At 38.8% G+C, this 20658-nt stretch overlaps 1 protein-coding gene across 1 annotated transcript in view; it reads left to right on the top strand.

Annotated features, from left to right (window-relative positions):
• Window positions 1-19388, top strand: part of LGR5 (leucine rich repeat containing G protein-coupled receptor 5) — a 92028-nt gene extending 72640 nt beyond the window's left edge. Inside the window, exons 9-18 of the mRNA XM_059846918.1 lie at window positions 435-506; window positions 613-681; window positions 812-883; window positions 3834-3899; window positions 4096-4167; window positions 5007-5078; window positions 6943-7068; window positions 11876-12021; window positions 13717-13800; window positions 15422-19388. Coding sequence (XP_059702901.1) covers window positions 435-506; window positions 613-681; window positions 812-883; window positions 3834-3899; window positions 4096-4167; window positions 5007-5078; window positions 6943-7068; window positions 11876-12021; window positions 13717-13800; window positions 15422-16512 — 1870 coding nt within the window. The 3' untranslated portion in view covers window positions 16513-19388. The remainder of the gene's footprint in view (window positions 1-434; window positions 507-612; window positions 682-811; window positions 884-3833; window positions 3900-4095; window positions 4168-5006; window positions 5079-6942; window positions 7069-11875; window positions 12022-13716; window positions 13801-15421) is intronic.
• Window positions 19389-20658: the final 1270 nt, after the last annotated feature.

The raw sequence follows: 20658 nt of genomic DNA, 5'->3' as shown, positions 1-20658 counted from the left end.
TAATGATTCATCTTGAGTAATATTCCATGAGTAAAAGCAGCCTGACTTCAAGAGGGCAAGGGAACCTCTTCTGAATAAGGGAAGTTCTGACTTCTTCATGTGCTATCCTTACATTTGTCTCAGGTCATAACAAAATTCTTCATATGTGAAATCTTGTCTTCACAAACCTGGGAGGGAGAAAGAATATTTTGTTGACCAGCTTCTGGCATTAAAACAGAAAAACAGGAACTAATTGAATGTTCAAAATGTGACATGTGGCTGGTGAATACAGATTAGAGGGTGAGAAAACCCCAGAAGGTCACCTCTGCTGTAACCAGAAGGGCACAGTCGGTGATTCATCATAGAGAGTTTATGCATTTGATTATGGTATAATAATAGATTTAGATTATTTTAAAATATTTTTCATTAAATGTATTTTTATCCTTTTTTTTCAGACATTTTTATGATAACCCTATCCAGCTCGTTGGAAAATCTGCTTTTCAACACTTACCAGAACTAAGAACTCTGTATGTGTTTACTTCCTATTCTAGTTTTCTTTTTATATTGCAATACTAGAGTTGTCCCACACTTCCATCACCATAATTTTATTGAAATTGGGTTTTTTAATTGTAGGACTTTAAATGGTGCTTCACAGTTAACAGAGTTTCCTGATCTGACAGGGACTACAAGTCTGGAGAGTTTGTAAGTGCTAGAGAAGTATTTCTGCTTTGTTTTATTTTCTTCTATACTCAATTAGTGCAAAGCATGTGCTAAAAAAAATTTGGTTTTCAGTCTTCAAAAAGTAATTATTTTTCATAAATTCTTTCAACAGGACACTCACAGGAGCACAGATCACCTCTCTCCCCAAATCAGCTTGTGACCAGTTACCTAATCTCCAAGTGCTGTACGTTTCAGTAAGATTGTTAACATGACATTAATGCAAGAGATTAATAGACAAATGAAACTAGTATGATTTCAAAATTACCCAATTACTGCTATTTCTGTGTATCACATTACTTCTTAGGAATTCAGCTCAGCGAGTTGGCCCCTGTGTTATTTAAAACATTTACAACCCACTTACCAATCAGGATTTCTCATACATTGCTAAGAAAGATAATTATGTAGCATATTTTTAGGAAAAGATAAAAAGATTCTTGAGTTTGTTTAAAAAAATACAGACCTACGTTATTTTCATTCATTCTGTCTCTCCTACAGTAGTTTGGGATTTTTCTCTCACTAAGGCAAATAATTCATTGAAGTGAATAGAAAATTTAAGTAAGGACAGCAATTTTGAGTACTTGCTATATTCCTCTTTTAGTTTCTTTCCCAACCAGACATAAGTAGCTGACTGAAGTTTTAATAGACTATGCTTTGACATAGCTGGGCATATTTTATATACTAAATACACAATATTATTTTAGCTTGGAAATTTCCTTGGAGTTTGCTTAATCACTAATGAAAGTAATCATTGTGTCCACTTCTTTAAGAATGAGCCAAAAGCACTTTCCTCTATGTATTACATCACTAGGAATCTATTTGGTATTAATTCTCTGGCCAGCATTGAAATAGCACTAATTATAATGCATTATTTGAATACCAGAGTGAATGTCAAGAACATTTCCAGAAAAAATTAAGTTTTAGTTAATGGACTCAATATAATCATTTCCAGAATGATAAAAGTCAGTCTGCTGCCAGAAAAAAAATCTGCTTACAGAATTAAGTTTAAATATGTCCTGTAACATTCAAAAACAATAAATTATCTCAAAACAGAGTGCAAACAAATAATACAGGAATTAATAACTTACAGAGTTCATAGCAGAGTAGGACTGTCCCTTGGAAATTCACATTTTTTATTTTTGAGTATTACCATATATAATTCAAGCTGGTACTTAAAAGAGGAGGGAACTGATTTATCAGCAATTTGAAGCACTCAAGAGCTGCTCTTTCCCCATTGCAGCCAGATTGGAATGAGCCTGCTGAGTGCCCTTTTTCCTTTACACATCAGTTCTGGCTGTGCCATGGAGGATATTGGTGCACTGAGCCCACCTCCCAAGGTGGACACTGCAGCCTTGCAGGGGCTCTCTGGCTCAGACACACTCACAAACAAATACACTCAACTCACATCCAAGTGCAAAAGCTGCTTTGGAAGGCAGTTGGTGCATGCTCCTGAGATGAGTGTGCACGAGGCTCCCTGTATGTGTGCTCACCTGCAGGAAAGGTGTCTGTGAGAGCACGGTCCCAGCAGCCCTGAAAAGGCTCCCTCTGCCCAGCTGGGCATAGGAAACAAAGCCACTTGTCCTCTGCTGCTGCCAAGAGCCTCATGTATTAAGAAAGTGGGGAAAAAAGACCTTAAAAATAAGCATGTAAAATATTTCCTGGAGTTCTGACAGAAACTGAGGGGAGAAGGGTGTCAAGTTCAGGGTTTTTTTCCATGTGTGAGGAGGCGGTGTCAGTATGTACAAAATTCAAGCTGGTAACATATTTTTAAGAAGACCTAAGTGATAAACCTGTGGATGACAAAATAGCCAGTGTCTGCCAGACACACAAAACATTCTTTACCTTGGCCTAAAAGCCTCTAGCTCACTCCTAGCTCACTTGAACCCTCCTCTGCAATTTCTGATTTGGGCCACAATGTGCCTTTTTTTTTTTTTTTTGTACACACATAAAACCAAACCAAAACAAACAAAAACCAACCAACCAAAGAAAAAGCCCTGCACCCCAAACATACTGATATTTGCCTTTCTACAAAGTAAAATCAGAGTAGAACACCTTAAAGACACACACAGTCATTACTTGCACTACTTCCACTAATCAAATATAAAATAGTCCAAATGCCCCTGTTGGAAAAATAACAGTGGAAATACAGTTTTACCAAGGGATTAAATAGGTGGAGATGTGGAACCAGTTTTAGGGAATTTGAGAAGAATTTCACAAAGTGAAAAGTGAATCTCTTTCATGTGATAATACTGGATAACTGTGAAAAAGGACATTTTTTCTAATTCTAGACATAAGCTTTTTTTCTCTATTCTTTTCACATGCAAATTTCCCATTTTTTTTCCCCTGAACAACACACACACACACACACACACACACACACACATATATATATATATATATATATATATATTGGATGTGACTCTTGGGTGGTGGGGGCTGGTGTCTGGTTGCTTTTTTTTCCCCCTTCAGTTTCTGCAAATTGCCTGGGCTTGGTTTTGATTAGTTATATTATACTGTAAATCAGTCCAGATGTTTCAGTTATTCTGTAATTTGTTGAGTTTTGGCTCAAGTATTTTTAAGGGTTTTTTTTTCCCCCATGTAGTGATTGATTTCAAAGTTAGTTCCAGTATTTTTTGACTATTTCCCTCATTTGTAAGATGTAGCAGTCTAAGGATCAGAGGCAATACTGCTTAATTAAAAGTGTAGAATGGGAAGCTGATTGTGACTCTCATCAGAAAAATACAGGATCTTCTCCAAAAAGATATGAGTATATATGCTTAGTAGATTATTTTAAATTGTTAAAATATTTATCAGAATTTAATCATGATAAATATGAAATCTGTGATATTGCTGTAAAATACTCAGCAGAAGTCTACACTTCAGGCAAGAAATCTTCAGACAATGCAAGGAATTTGCAAATGTGGATATGGAGTTAATAAATCTTGCCTTTTCCCCTCCTCTCTCCTCTTCATTTAGAAATCAAAATGTGACAGATGAGAAATAAGTGACTTTGTACACTTCCGTGACTGTGGATAAAAAGAAATTATTTTTAATTGAGCATGAAGGTATACAATGAAAGCTATTTTTTCTTTTAACATTCTTTTGATGCTAATCCATTTGTTTCTTGTATAATTCAGGGATCTGTCTTATAACCTACTGGAAGATTTACCCTGTTTTACTGCGTGTAAAAAACTCCAAAAAATGTAAGTGTTAAACCACCCTGAAAAACTTAAAAAGAAGCATCTCTGTGTGTTTGAGTATAATTAACTTGGTTATTGCTGGCTGATTTGACATACCCCAGATACACTTTATTGAAGTGGATCATAAGCACAGTCTAAAACACCCCAAAGTGCCTTCCAAGTGTCTTTGAAACTGAGGAGCTCCTTATTGCTATTTCAGTGACTTGCATCACAACGAAATCGCTGAAATCAAAGCAGACACGTTTTGGCAGCTGGCTGCTCTCCGCTCTCTGTGAGTACCCCCTAACAGACATCACACAGGTTCTCAAAAATATGGGCTGCGTACTGTCTGCCCATGATGTACCCCAAAAGAGCCTTGTTTCAGTTTTCCCTCACTATGGTCTTTCACCCTGAGTTCATAACTGTGAAAGGAGAGCAAACATTGTGAGGTTTAGCACCTGCAGCAATGAATTAAAATATTTAAGCTTATAGTCATAAAAACTGTCATTTCTAAGTGTTTCTGATGGAAATAGAGAGACTAACTGGGCCAGAGCTGGTATCTGTTGGCAGGTTCACATTATAATCAGCTCTAGGGAGTGGGAAGTCTTTTTAGAGAGAACAGCATCTTCAGATGTGGAGTCCAGTCATGTGCAGGTTTCCAGTTTTCACACACACTCATGTGCTAGAGGAGCGATTTTGTCAAAAAATTACTCACGGTTGGAATTTTTTGCAGAATTGAAGCCGTACATTTTTTTAAGAGTTGCTTTCAGTCTCTTTGACTTTTCAGGGGCAGTGAAAGTTGAGATTAGGAGGTTAAGCCTATTGTCCATGGCTTGCTGCTCTTAGTCACATGAGAACGTTTTAGAAGACTTAGTCCACACAACCCACCCTTCTTTCTGCTGCATTAGGAGGCTGTGGCAGGCATTGAGACATTTAAGCTGCCAGTTTAATAACAGCACAACTGACTAATAAAAAATTTAAAAATAATTTGCACTATGAGATATGCAGGAGCTTATTGAAAATATTGGCATGTAATTGATACATTTTTTATATTTAGGCCTCCTAATCAAGTGTTTGAAAACTTCCCTATTCACTCATGGGTATATAATTTTTGACTCACTTTTCTTGTAGGGATTTAGCTTGGAACAAAATTAAAACTATTCACCCCAATGCCTTCTCCTCTTTACCATCTCTGATCAAACTGTAAGTATTTGAATATCTTATACATTCAATTTTTGCATTTTTCTTGCAAGAACATGGAAAAATTTAATAACCTGGTGCCCCAGCAGAAACTGAGGGTTTCTCTGTTCTAATCATCTGGTCTGTTGAATCCATATCTAAATGCCTGCTTTCTTGTACTTCCCCAATTCACGTAGGTGTAACGGCAAAGTTGCACACAACACTGTGTAATCATGTGGGGTTCATGAAGACTATCAGTGCATCTGCCTCTTTTCATTCAATTTATTAGCAGTTAATCTGTCGTAGCAATGGTAAAGATTTCCTGTTAGTTGTGCTTCAGGCCTCAGGAATTGGATTAAAAATTAAATAAGAAAATTTTTCCAGAATTCATCTCTATTTAATTCTTCCTCATTTGATGAAATAGTTTTTCCTCTTTAGTGAGTTCAGCCAGAGCAGTTAGTGGTCAAAACATCCACAGCCAGTTTTGCAGGCCTTGTTCACAAGCACTTCTCAGTGCTTATTAATATTTTTTTTCCTACTTCCAGCTGTCACTGTAATGCTTTTTTGACATGAATTGCTGAGGCATTGGCTGTATGGGGAAGATGATAGAAAATTCCTCTGGAGTCATATTGCTGCATGGTTGTCATAAAAATATGATGCTGGGCATTTGCTCACAGATAATCTGGTAGCTGCTAAACCTACATTTGGAGAGGTATTCACTTCTGTTGATGTGCAAAGCCCTCTGAATGGTGCACTGACAAATGCCCACACAGACAATTTTGTCTATAATATCTTTTTTGGGGCCCTTCTCAGAACTTACCTACTTGTGAGGTGAGCAGTAAATTGTAGCTTTGGACAATAACATACAACTGTCAGAGGGGATTAAAGAAGAAAGCCCTTGAACACAGCAGTAACACAGTGGACCAGTGTTTCCTGAAATGGGAGTCTCTAACCTTGGTCCTCCTCAAGTCAGTGGTCACTTGTAGCATTGCAGTAGGACCTGAATTTCACCTTTGGTCTTTCATGGTGCTGTGTACAAGAAAACACACACTAAGCCAGAGAGGTAGAAGCCCAGTCCATCAACATACCTTATTTTGTGCCTAGGCCTTAGATTTCAGTCTATAGTCCAGACTTTCCTATACATAAAATAATTTCAACTACATCTGACTTTGCTTGTTCCTCCTCGACTGTTGACCATCTGAAGCATTGCAGAGTAGCTAATTGTGAGGAGGACTGAAAAGACTCACTGAATAAATGGGAGAGAGAGAGCAAAATAGAAAACAGTACCTCTGGACTCCCCCTCTTTCACTACTGTATCTCCTTGATCACTTACCACTTTTTCATTCACTTGTTTTACCTTCCCCAAGTTACCTATCTGGCTCATCTGCACTGTTCTCAGCCACTCAGAGAAACTTCAGCTTGGAAATGTCATCTCCCTCTGCTCCAGCCCAGACCTGTCCCTTCCTGAAATGCACATCTTCCCCTCACACCTGACCTGCTCCTTGGGCAGCTCTCAGGGCAGCCATGCCCTGCAGCATCCCACTGAATCTTTTAAACTGTGGGAGTCTGTTCAGCTTCTTTGAATTCAAACAGTCTAGGGAAAAGGTTTTAAATTCATTTGCTAGTCTCAAAACTGTCACTATGAATGCTTTGAGTCATAATTTGGGAACAGAGACCCAACTAACTACTAGATGTTGCTGTTAGCTTTCTGCTAGACATAAAGGTGAGTACTCCTGAGCTGCAGCTTTGCTGCATTCACTGGGGCCTCTGTTTAGTACAGTCATTTTTTATTGAGTTAGAAAACTTTTACTTATTTTTTCAATGTGACACTTCTAGTGCTGAAAAAAAAATGAAAACCATAAGCTGATTTTTATTTGCTGTTACGCAGGGATGTGTCATCCAACCTTTTGTCCTCTTTTCCTGTGACGGGGCTACATGGTTTAACTCATTTAAAATTAACAGGAAATCATGCCCTACAAAGTTTGATAACATCTGAAAATTTTCCAGAACTCAAGTGAGTATATCATTAAAACTAATAAGCCACATTTGTGTTCATGTGCAATGGAAGGTGTGTCAGTGTGTAACGCATGTTACTTCATATTGTCAGTCTTTGATCTGTGCCATTAAAACTAAAGCAAATATGATAAAAATGATAGACTTCTTTTATTATGCTCACTTTCAACTGAAGAAACCATGAAGGTTTTGAAATATTAACCCCAGTACTTGCTTAGTACGAGCCACATCTGCTTCCTGGTGATATGTTTCAAAAGCTGTTAAAACAATATCGCTGGCAGCTCAGTGATATGTCCTTCTTCTGCGGGACTGTGCTCACAGAGCTGCCATTACACATAATGAGAGCACAGCAAATACGAGGGAAGAAAATACTGCTGAAAGACCAAAAGATTTCACCTCTTCTGTTTGGATATGATTTTTCTGTAATCTTTTGATTAAGATTCAGAAAATATTTTCCCAGTATTTCTAACACACTTTAATACTAATAATTTCTGTGGGTCCTCTGTGATACAGGAAGGAAGTGTCCTCTAAAGATCATTTGCAGCTCTTACAGTCCTGGATGACCATGGCCTGTATGGAACTTGAACCTATGACCTTGGCATTATTAGCACAATGCTATAACCAACTAAATAAACAAAGAGGGTTTTGTCCCTGACTTCAGGCTATTTTGGAGTTTCCCCTAACTCTCCTTTCATTTTTAAATTTTAATTAGAAGATGCCAAGTGCAGCATATACTTTATGTTTTACTGTAAAAAGTTTGGTATTAGAAAATATGAAACAACTAAACAGTGTGCACATAGTAAGAAAATCAGAGTGGTTAAGGCTACAAGGGACTTTTGAGGCTGTCTTTTCTAACCATCTGCTCAGGTAGGGCACCTGGAGCCTGTTGCCCATGACCACACCCAGAGAGCTTTTGAGTCTCTCTAAAGATGGAGAGCCCATCCTTACGTATTCACTAGATTTGCCTTTTGCACTGGAAAAGGCCCAAAGGTCCGAGCAGGCAGACAGCGAAAGGGACTGGAGTGTTTGGAGTTCTCAGTAAGGGAATGGTGAATGGAAGTGTGGAGCTGGTTAGGGCTCTGTGTGCAGCACTGGAGGGATCCACCCTACAACATTTCTGTGATGGCATGTTAACACAATCTGAGATAAGAGCTGCAAAAAATGGTTCCAAGGTTAGGGAACAATGCCTTCAAGGTCTTAATAAACCCAAAAATGGTAGTTTGTCACAGGGGAAATTAGGCAGTGACTTCATCAAGTGCATGAAACTATAAGATCAACATTCAAAGTACTAGAGGCCTTAAACATCTTATACATTACAGATTCTGAGACAGGTCTCAGAGGCCAAGGAGCAAGTACCTTAAAAGTCATGATTGGTTGAGACTGAGCTTATGCCTTATTTTTTTTCTTCTCTCGTTGGCTTTGCCCAAATTCTGAGGCAGGTGACAATTCTAAAATAATTGAAATTTCTTTAAAAGAATGTACAAGAAAAATGATTACTCCAACCTGGCAAATATATAATGATGCATATACCTTGACCTAGAGGCATAAGAGGTGCTGCAGTAGTGCTAGACTAATCCATTATTCAACTGAATTATATCAAACTAAGATTTTTTAAAAATTCTTTTCTCGAAATTATACTCTATATGAATTTCCCTTCAGCAAAATTGTGTACATTACTCAAATGAAAGTACAGTGTATTTCATCTGGGCAAATTGTTAACAAGGATGTGTCAAACTAACTTAATTGTTTTTAAAAATGTATTTAAAGTATGATATGTAGAGTTAAATAGCATCCATAAGAACAAATTATATCCAGTCAGGAGAGAATAGGGTAAAATCCTGACCTACTATCTGCATGACTTTTACCATAAATCAAAATGACGTCAAGATTTCACCCAGGATCACTGCACAGAAAATGCACAAAGCACCAAACTTAAACAGAGATCTAAACCAAAATGGAATTTCACCATTTGCAATTGTTGTAACTAGCCAGTGGTTACATTAAAGACAAATTCCTGTATTAAAACTTCCTGCTCATCTAAATTCATCAAAACAGACACATCAAAGAGCTGAGCATCCCCTTCCCCATCATCAGCAGTAGCACTAGTACACTCTGCAGAGCTGAGCCCAGCCTATTGCAGCAAGCCTTGAGGAGGCAAAGTCAGGCTGCCAGCCACTCCTTCCTTCTTTATCTGATGCTTTGATTCAGTGCTGAAAAGAACTCAGTGCTTTGCTCCATTCATCATAACTGTGCCTTCCTGTTCACCATTAACTCCACACCTTTGTGAGGGAGAAAATGACCTTGTGTTCTCTGATGCTTAATCTAAAAACAGAAAAAAGAGGCATTCCTTGCTAGAGGAAAAAAAATTATCAAGGATACAGATATCATTAGTAAGATAAGGAGTATATAAAAATAAAGTTAGGCAGTGTTTCTAGGAGTTTAATTTGACAAAGTCCAAATCTAATCACCCACATCAAATAAGCACCAGCCATAAAAAGGACTGCCTCCAGCACTGTACACCTGAAAGTTCCTTCTTTTTTCTTTTGGTTTTTTTGTGTGTTAAATGTAGCTTTTGTGAGAAAAAAAACAACTCCTCTGTCACCAAGAAGATCTCATGCTTGTTTCCCTGCTTTGCAAAGTTTGTTTTGTCCTCTGTGTTCTGGGTGGCAGCCATTGTGTGCAGCTGGGCTTCGCACACAGATTAAGCAGCATTTGCTAATTTAGGGATTATGTGTATATCCTAACAACGCAGGCTGGGGGCAAAAACAAACATAAACTGTCCAGATTTAAGAATGGGTGCTAGAAATACCTACAGAGAGGACAAGAAATGGGAGTCTGGCTCTTTAAATATCATTTAAAAGCCACGGATATTTTTGGCTACATCATCAAAGTAGTGGACCAGTACAATGTGGGAAGTCTACATTTCCAGTGTATGGCAGACCAGCAGGCTGGGAGGAGCACAAGGTCTGGAAATCTGTCATAGAGCTGTTTGAATAACCAGAGAATGGAAATCATTTCTGACAGTCTCTTGTGCCTAAAATTTCCACTGACTGTTCATTCCCCCAGCTATATCAATGTCCTTCCAAAGGTCTGAAGCCCCAAGTTGCAGGGATCACCTCGCAGAACTGTCAGTGTTACTTTTGATAATTGTTTTTGTTGTTCCAAAAGAAAGGGAATTTCTATGTGGGGATTGTTTTTATCCCAGATGATCAGCTGTGGGTTAGTCTAGTAATCAGTGAGTTTAATACTAGTTTATTTAAGAAAGGCTTGTGGGAAATGTGTTCAAAAATGTTTAATCAAGATAATCTCCTTATGTTAAAGGATGGCATGCAGATGAATGCATTAGAAATTAAATATTTAGATCTGCTGGCCTGAGGTTGCTTAACAGTTGGATCTTGGTTATCTTGAACTTTTATTGAGTACCCTAAAAATTTTGTGTTGGGTACAAGGGTACAGATTCTTGTGCTTAATTTCCAACAGAAATGTCGGGTTATAGAACCTAAATGCCTCCAAATGCACTAATTTAAAAAATCACTTTAGAACTTGAGATTCCATTTGTTCCCCTTTGTACCAAGCTTTTGGCTAGTGCACAAGTCTAAGTCCTGTTGGCACTGGGCCTGATTCAGCTTGATTTCTCTGCAGATTTCCCAGGGGGTTAGAGGTTGCTTATTATACTCATTATGTTAATTTACATGATTAACCTGTTGAAAGTAATCTGATAGGAGAATCTAGTTCTACTTTATTCCTTTTAAGTTAATTTAGAATAACTTCTAATCACCTCTTTATCTTTGAACTTTTTGGTATATTTGGTTTTTAGAATTAAGATGAGTTGTTAGGTTTTGCTATGTGCTGTTGGTGAGCTGTGCAAATTAAATAGCTTTGCTTCCAAAGCATAAAATATATCTATGGAATAGAAGTAGTCTACAGAGCTCAGAAAGTAGTTCTTCCATGCTCCCCCAGAATTTGCATATCTGCAAAGGAATTAAATTCACAGTGTAGCAGAAATGTGCACTTTTCTGACAACAGGAGCCTTCATAATGATTGGAACTCACTGACATATATTAGTGCTAGGAATAAAAATGATCTTAAAAGAATTAAGAACGAGTATCCTGTGTCCTGCAATGACTGTTCTCCTTTTAAAGATAATTAATACAGTAAAACCTTTCTCTCAGTGACATTTCACACACAGTGCCTGATTCACTCACCTTTTGGTTTAGAACTCTGCTTTCTTGATCTTCTGCACAAGAAACAATCTCCTTTTTGCCATCTTACTATGAAATGAATTGAGGGTGGAGAGAGGTGAATAAAGCTTGATTTCCAAAAGATCTCATTCTTCCTAAAGAGGGGAAATTCAATTTGGGAAGTGTTTTGGTTTTTCCTGGTAGGCGGGCTGTGATCTTTGGATGTGCTTTTTTTTTAAAGAAACCATTGAGAAAATAACTGTTGGAGAAACTGTTGATTTACACAGTAAAATCATTGAAAATTATAAAAGCAGAAATACAGTTCTGACTAACATTCACTCAACAGCAAGACAGAGATCTCCCACTTTCATGTCTCCTATGAAAACACATAAGAAAACTTCAGTATGCTTTTTCTAAAATTAGCCTAGAAACCATCTGCGTTTCCAATGAGGAATTTTATTTGTGAATTCTCATTTTGCACTATCATGACCATTTTTACTCAGAGATGTTTTTGCTTTCAGTTATGGATATTTAAACTATTTCCTTTGTTAACTGTAGAGGAGCAGTACAATCCAGTAACTCTGGTGCTTAGCCACCATGATGGTATGCTGCCTTATTCTTCTGCAGGGTCATGGAAATGCCTTATGCCTATCAGTGCTGTGCCTTTGGAGCTTGTGAGAACCACTACAGAATCTCCAGCCAATGGAACAAAGATGATAATAGCAGCCTTGATGACTTTCATAGAAAGGATGCTGGACTGTTACAAATTCAAGGTAACCTTCATCTTAGGCTTTTAAGTCTACCTGAAGGCTGTGAGCAACCTGTGCTTTTAAATAAATCCAATACACTTTACAGTCATAGATGTGGCCTCTCCCTGTCTCTTGCTTAATAATATGTTATTTAGGTATTCCTGTGCTTAGCAAACTCATTATTTTAGGTCTGCCATTCAAAAATCTCACTCACTTATGCACTCATCTTTTCATCCAAATAATAGCCATAATAATGTGGTAAATTAAATCTTTCCTTTATATGAGAGACAGGGTAGTTCAGCTGGTATGTAACTCCATACAAGAGCAGGCCAGCAAAGATGTAGTTTCTTTCCAGTCTCAGAATGGAACACAACCTAGGCTTACCCACAGACTTCAGGATGAGTAATAGCCAAAATATGTGGCTACTTTCGCATATTTTTTCATAGAATAATAGAATATGCTGAATTAGAAGGGACCCACAAGGATCATCCAGTCCAGCTCCTGACCATGCACAGGACAGCCCCAAGAATCACTCCATGTGCCTGAGAGCATTCTCCAAACACTTCCTGATCTCTGACAGGGTTGGTGCTGTGATCACTTTCCTTTGGAGCCTCTTCCAGTGCTCAATCACCCTCTGGGTGAAAAACCTTTTTTTGCTTTCCAACCTCAGTGTGGCTCAGCTTCATGTCACTTCCTTGAGTCCTGTCCCTGGTCATGAGAGGGAGAGTTTGGTACCTGCCCCTCTGCCTCCCCTTTCGAGGATGTTGAAGACACAACGAGGTTTCTCCTCAGTCTCCTCTTCTTCAGGCTGAACAGACCAAGTGACCCCAGCTCCTCATACAGCTTCCCCTCAAGGCCCTTCACCATGCTCGTGGCCCTCCTTTGGAAGCTCTCTAATATCTTTAGCTTTATATCTTTCTTATATTGTGGCACCCAGAACTGTCCCCAGCACTTGAGGTGAGGCTGCCCCAGTGCAGAGCAGAGCAGGACAATCCCTCCCTTGCCCACTGGTGATGCTGTGCCTGATGTCCCCCAGGACAGGGTTGGCCCTCCTGGCTGCCAGGGCACTGCTGACTTATGTTCAATTTTCCATCAACCAGGATCCCCAGGTCCCTTTCCATGGCACTGCTCTCCAGCCTCTTGTTTCCCAGTCTGTGCACAAACCAGAGTTGCCAGAGAGTGCATTTGTTCTGCAGGACAGAGACTGCTGTGTTTTTCTTCCCCTTCAGCAGTAGGTCTGTTACTGGATCTGTTATGTAGAGGCACACATACATTTACAGCACCCTGTTGCTTTCTGTGCTATCTCTGCCCTTGCAAACCAGGTCTCAGAGTTCAGCAAGAATAGAGCCAAGAATATGTGCTACTGATGACAAAAGAAACACAGAACACTTGATTAATTCTTAGTAGTATGGCACAAGAGCAGAATTCATATTTTAAATTCCTGCCTAGGCAGTCATCACACTGCAAATTATGCAATAGAGAATGTACCTGTACCTGATGATTTTCACAGAAGCAAAGATGCCAACTTTTAAAATAATCCTGAGTACATTTATTCAAAACCAAGTAGGCATATGTCTGCTTCTGCTCACGGTTCAGCAGGGAAAGAGATAAGACCAGGCCTTAAATACCACAGGCATTTTTGCAACTTCTACTAAAAACTCTTTTCCTGAAAACAGAAACAATTGCAATAACAATTCTGGGTTTTTCTCTCCCCAACAGATGAACGTGATTTTGAGGACTTTTTTCTTGACTTTGAAGAAGATTTGAAATCTCATCATTCAGTGCAATGCTCACCTTCTCCAGGTATGAAACTGCCAGACAGATAGGAATTTAAGGACAGTGTTAGCAGATATTTGAGATGCAGAACAAATTGTGAGTCAGATACTAGGACAGCCACATGATGTGCAGTAATTTGATGAATGTAATGCAAATACATTGCACTATAATATACAGTTTTGCATTGAATTCCACAAAACTATTCAGCCCCTATGAGTGTAGCAAGTTTTGCCCAGTCACCAAGCTCTGGGCCCCTTTTTGCCAGAATTGATACCCAGTCAACAAAATGAGAGAGGAAAGACTCTTCCACTAAGATACTGACGATAAAGGCAGCAGAATCTTTGCTTAGCTTTTGCAAATCTAAAGTAGTTCTTCTGAATGTCACAGAGTTATTTTACACGTGAGCAACTTGAACAACACACAGTTTAAGTCTATGTCTAGGAAATACCAATCACTACTGCATTGGTGTGCACAGTTCCTCACAAAAGACACCCAGCACTGTTATTGTCTTCATAGAATGTAGCCAGCCATGGTCATAAGTTTTGATTGTTTGATTCAGCAAATGTTTCCATTAGCCATTCTTTCATTGTGAAACATGAACAAAAAAACCCCAAGTGACAACTGGTACTTCTGCATTCATTTTAAGCCATGATTCTTGTTTGCAACAGCAACTAACAGTAAGTTTTTTTAAGTTATTTAAAGAGGAATAGAAAAGGCAGAAAGTCAAAGAATAGAGTTATTTGACTGTCACATATTCTCCAATGGCCTAAAGTTCTGAGTTCATTAAAACATTGCTGTCTTCAAGGTAAGTTATTGCCAGACCTCAGAGACATTTTAGCTTGGATTTTTCAAATAGTGTCTTAGAAAAACTTGCAAACTGATGCAATAGATCCTTATGCTTACTTAATGGCAACAGCCCTAGTTATAGGGAGGTCATTTCAGCTGCAGGGATTATGTCTTCATGGAAGAGCACAGGCCACTGTGAGGGGCTTGCCTAGCTGGCTCACACCAAGACACGTAATGTTTGACTGCAGAGCATTCAGCTTCAACTGCACAGCACATGCACCTCAGTATATTGAGAATACTTCAAGTATTCAGCAAGCCTCATTCATAATGACCTGACTTCAGACACAGGAGACCCAAAAAAGCAGCACTCCCAAAGGCAAAGAGAGACACAGTTTTCTTGGTCTGTGTAGTGACGTGTTATAAGGTAGCCAAAGTACATCTGTCCATATCCATTACATCACCAGGACTCATTAGGAACCTGTTTTAATTTAGTTAGAGGTAACATTTTCATCTTTTTTCACACACTGACAAATATCACAGCATTTCTTGAAACTACAAGGGTTGACATTCACATTGCAGTAGCACTGCCAGGCACAAAAAGAAACACATAGGCTACTTGTGATGAAGGACAAAGACTCATGTGCACCATTAATGCAATATGCATCACACATTTAGCAGCATGTTATCAAGGTCTCAGATTACTCCAGAGAAGGAGCAAATTTCCAGCTCCCTTTTTATATTAAAATTCACTCTTTGGCTGTTCTGAGAATCTGCAAGAAGCATGAACTTTAGTGTCTTAGAAAGCACAAGGGTTTTTTTGTTTACATGGGCTTCCCTTACCCTCTTTATTTTGGCATTTCAGGTCCCTTCAAACCATGTGACCATCTGTTTGGTAGCTGGCTGATCAGAATTGGAGTGTGGACCATAGTGGGTTTGACCTTTATTTGCAATGCACTGGTGTCTGCTACAGTTTTCAGGTCTCCATTGTATATGTCCTCCATAAAACTTTTGATTGGTTTAATGGCCATTGTCAATGCCCTGATGGGCCTGGCCAGCGGAGTACTGGCTGGTGTGGATGCATCCACTTTTGGTAGCTTTGCTCAGTATGGAGCACAATGGGAAAGTGGAATTGGTTGCCAAATAACTGGCCTTCTCTCCATTTTTGCTTCAGAGGCTTCCATCTTCCTCCTTACCCTAGCTGCTCTGGAACGTGCATTCTCTGTAAAGCATGCTACAAAGTTTGAAACAAAATCCTCCACAGCTAGCATAAAAATTGCCATTTCCTTTTGCTTTATGTTGGCACTAATCATTGCAGTGGTACCCCTTCTCACTGGAAGGGAGTATGGGGTTTCTCCACTTTGTTTGCCACTCCCCTTTGGAGAGTCCAGTGCTATGGGCTACATGGTAGCACTGGTATTGCTGAACTCCCTTTGCTTTCTGGTAATGACTGTTGCTTATACAAAGCTCTACTGTAGTTTAGAAAAGGGAGAACTAGACAACGTTTGGGATTGCTCTATGGTCAAACATATAGCCTTGCTACTTTTTACTAACTGCATTCTTTATTGCCCTGTGGCCTTCTTATCTTTTTCTTCCTTACTAAATCTCACTTTTATCAGCCCAGAAGTGATTAAGTCAATACTTCTAGTGATTGTCCCACTGCCAGCGTGTCTAAACCCACTGCTTTATATACTCTTCAATCCACATTTTAAGGAGGATTTGGGAAGTCTGCGAAAGCAAACTTTGATATGGAGGAGATCAAAACATGCCAGTCTGATCTCTGTGAATTCAGAAGACATAGAAAAACAATCTTGTGACTCAACGCAGGCATTGGTAACCTTCACAAGTGCCAGCATATCATATGATATGCCCACCAGCAGTTCCCTAATGCCACCCTCTTATCAAATGGCAGAAGGCTGCAATCTTTCGTCAGTTGCATTTGTTCCCTGTCGCTAGTTGCAGAAACAGTGCAGGAAATACCTCTGTTTACAACATTTTAAATCCCAAAAGTAAGTGTGAATGTGTGCATACGAGTGTAGAGTGCCTCTAAATTATTACAACACACCTCAGAAAACAGACAATGACAAAACTTGCGGCAGGCTGAAAATCCAATAGTTGAGCCTGCTCCCAAAATGCTGGGATGAAGAGAGGAAATGAGAGCTGCTGAAGTTTGTGCAGTTGTATCAGCTGCTCTCTTTTAAAGCAGCACTACTCAGAAAAGGCATCAGTTGGTCAAGAACAAAAATAGCATGTTAAAGTATAATATTTTTTCAAAGCATCCCCTAATGTTTTCAGGGGTTGGGTTATTTTTTTCCTGTTTATTGCAATTTGGTTTTCATAATAGTTTTTCAGTGCCATGATGATTGTTTTTTCTAAGCACCTGTGTATGGCCTTTGTTCAGCAAGGTATCTAAATGGAAGAGTAGTCCTGTTCAAGTCCTAAAGGTTTCTGCAGAATACCCTTTAATGAAGTTCCATGTTTGATAAAGCTGATTAAATGGTTTAACTGGCACTGGGTTTGTATTTTGGAAGTCATCTAAATTGACAAAACATTTTTAATTGTCAGCAAAAGCTAAAAATTAGCATGATGTGAAAGAAGTTAATCAAAAACCTGTCAAGCATTTAAAATGTAATTGTAAATGGCAAGGCATTGTCACATGGGTATTTTTCTAATGAGGTTCTGCACAGTTTGGTCCAGAATTGCTTTCATGGCAGTAGAATTGCTCCCAGAATTACTGATGATAAAATTGGCAGATGACTTGTTTAATCTGAAGGTGGAAAATATTACATGGAAAGTCATAAATATAAAAAAATTGGCATGCTGAGAACTATTAAAGGACACCAAAGGCACTCAGACAGAAATGTTAATTAAAGGCAATTTGTCTAGGAACAAAAACTGTAATCCTGCTCATGGCATGATCTCTGTCTCACGAAACAGTGATTCTAGAAAGCTGCTAGTTCTTAGTCACTAGTCAGTTGAAGGTTTAGAGGTCACAGTGTCCTTTTGGATAAGGGTAGCCACTATCCTTAGCCAAGGCAATATCAAGTAGTAGTGAAGAGGTTGTGTGATCTGTGTTCTTAGCACTGATGCAAGCACTCCTGGGATATTTCAAACACTTATTGCATTCACATGTTGTAAAGAACACTGTGAAATTGAAAAGGATATGAATATCATAAATTTAAAGGAACTTAAGAAATAAGTGATTTTATCACAGTTTATAAGTAGCTACTTCTGGGATACAGAAGTTTGAAGGCAGAGGACTGCTCATCTGAGAGGAGAAGAATCTGGTATGCTTAACTGGAAATTGACATTAGGGATATGAAGCATAGAAATAAAGGTGAAAATTGTTAATAGAGATGGTCATTAGCTAGTGAAATTACTGTCACTAAAAAATCTCTACATTCATATTGGATGTATTGCCAAAAAAGGTACTGGAGCAGCTGTTGAAATTCAGGCACTTCTGATGGCTTTAGTTTAGGAAAAGGCTTGATTAGGTTAACAGAGTTCTCTGACTTTAAATCTGTTAATACGTTGCTGAATCGAGGCATTATGTTTACACATCAGAAGCATCCTAGTTAGAAAGAAGAGACTCAGTACTTGCCAAATCTACTGTTAAAATATCTCAGACAACAGAGCCACTAGACCTCATCCTCATTCTTTGACCTCATCCAAGCCATCAGGGGATGTCCCAGTATTCTTTTCTCAGAGCTGGCAGCTTTTGCTTAAGTAAGCTGGTCATTTGAGACAGAAAAATGCACAGATTTACCTGTTTTTACAGTTGTTAAAAAGAGCTCCCTGAGGAGTAACATTTAATAGCCCAGTATTCACTGCTCAGTTAATGGCCACTCAGCCTCCAGGTGAATGAGACTAATTTTTAACATTAGGAAGGTCAGGCTAGGCCCAGCAATTAAGGTAATCCGTTACAGATGATCTCTGTTGTTCATTTGTTCCTGTATATAAAACTTCCTGGGACTCCAAGGGTGGATTTTCACAATGAAGAATTTGCTGCCAACAGTGCATATGCCTTAATTTTCTTGTCCATTCACACTGGCATATTTTTAGTTTTGCAGTTACAGATGGCATCAGTTGACTTTGGCTGACATGTTCATCCTTCAGGGAGAAAAAAAATGAACCAATTCTGAAATTATGTATGATAAAGTCAGCTGGGTACTTATCTTAATCCTTTATCTGTTGGGGCTTTTGAAGCAGCGCTGCACACAGCTGCAGAAACGATGCCTGAAACCACTTTGGATTAAACAGAGGATCAGTCAACCATTGCACAATACCTATTACCATGTTTACTTAGCTTTAATTTAACTGGGGTCCATCTGTGCTGCTCTGCTTAATGTCAGTGAGGTTCCTTTCAGCTTGCTATATTTAAGAAGTTTGTAAAGAAATTTGAGAAGCAAAATAATGTTATAATTCTGAAGGCTAGTTAAAAAAAGCTTCTTTTATCAGAACTTTTCTAGCTTGCAGAAGGTCCTAAAGGCTTTGTGACTTATTTTTATAAGCATGTTTGAAATATTTTGATCAGATATTTTTAACTTGAAATTGTTAAAATTCATTTAACAGATTTTTAAAGTAAAATGTGTAAATATAGAACTGTATTTATTATTACAGTGAAAGGCAACTACAGTAAAGGACATGAGATTAAGCCCTGTACAGTTTCATATTGATATTTGCTATATTTTCTGCTCATATATGTTACTAGGTTCATTATCTGTAAATAATATAATGTAAATGTGTAGTGATTGTAAATAGGTGACATGCTTTCTTTTCTATCAGTGTTCTGAACATATGTAAGTTGGAATAAAATGTGACTACACAGTAAAGAGCATTTAATCACGACCTAACACCTCACAAAATGGTGTGCTTTCTCAATTAATCCTTTCCAATTTATTGCAGTACTTACACTAACCTCCCTGGGTGTCTGAAATTCTTGACAAAATATAAGTTACAGGTTGTGTGCCATAAAAAAAAAAAAAAGAAAAAAAAAAGAAGAATAGTAGCACTCCATTTCAACACAGACTTAATCTTTTACCAAAACTGCACTCACAGACCCTTATGAGCAGATCCCACTCCCTGTGCATGCTGCTGTGCCTCCTGATGACCTCTCACAATTGCCACAGGTGCCACCAGCACCTCCAGCTGTGTGACAAGGGTGGGCATCAGGTCAGGCACAAGTTACCCACAACCCGCAGACCCTACAAGAGAGAGGTGCAATTCAGTTGCACTTCTAATCCTGCTGCTTCTAAGAAGACAGTGAATTCTCCCACATCATTCCTTATTTTCTCTCCAACCCCTAATGTGGCAGGTGAAGCTGCTGAGGGGATAACTGAGCAGCTGGCAGAGCTCATCTGATATGTGACAGAGGGCAGCAGCACCAAGGTGTGAAAGGGATGCGGGTGCTGAGGGCAAATGAAAGGTGGGGCTTAAAAGAGGTTCTTGAGGCTGCACCAGAACTTCCAGCTCAGGTGAGTTAAAGGCAGGCAGCAGCTGAGCACAGCCTGTTGTCATTTTGTAGGCAACAAGAACAGTGAAACAGTGCATGCATTCTTATAAGAGAGACTGCAGCACAGAACAGTTACACCTGCTTGGGTTTTTGGACATGGAGATTGTAGGTTATTACTATGAAGTACTTGAAAGAAAGAAGTAAAATGCTAATGAAGCAAAAATTCTCAGAAAGCAATTGTTTAGTCAGGAATCCATATGGCAAGTAATGAATAACAAAGATTTTTTTAAAAAGAAAGTAGAATTGTCCTGTATTTAAATGGACTTAAGACTAGCATGCAGGTTCTCAGGATAGATGAGGCTACTTTGGGGAAGGTCATTTCAGCCAGAAGGGCCTGTGCAGAAGAAGTTTGTTGGGTGAGTTTTACTTACCCAACAGTCTTTACTTATCCCAATAGTCTTATTGGGATAGGACAGGACCAGCAGAGAATGGGAATAATAAAGTCATTAATTATCTTTAGGAGCAAAAACCAGAAGTATGACAAAGAGCATAGGGGAATGCCTAACTCAGGGAGGACAGAGGCCTTCAGGAGACAGGATGCAAATGGGTGGAATTTTATGAGATATTAATGAATATTTATGAGATATTGA

The sequence above is a fragment of the Haemorhous mexicanus genome, chromosome 5 (genome assembly GCF_027477595.1).
Source record: "Haemorhous mexicanus isolate bHaeMex1 chromosome 5, bHaeMex1.pri, whole genome shotgun sequence".
NCBI lineage: Eukaryota > Metazoa > Chordata > Aves > Passeriformes > Fringillidae > Haemorhous > Haemorhous mexicanus.
This window is presented reverse-complemented; position numbering and strand designations above follow the sequence as displayed.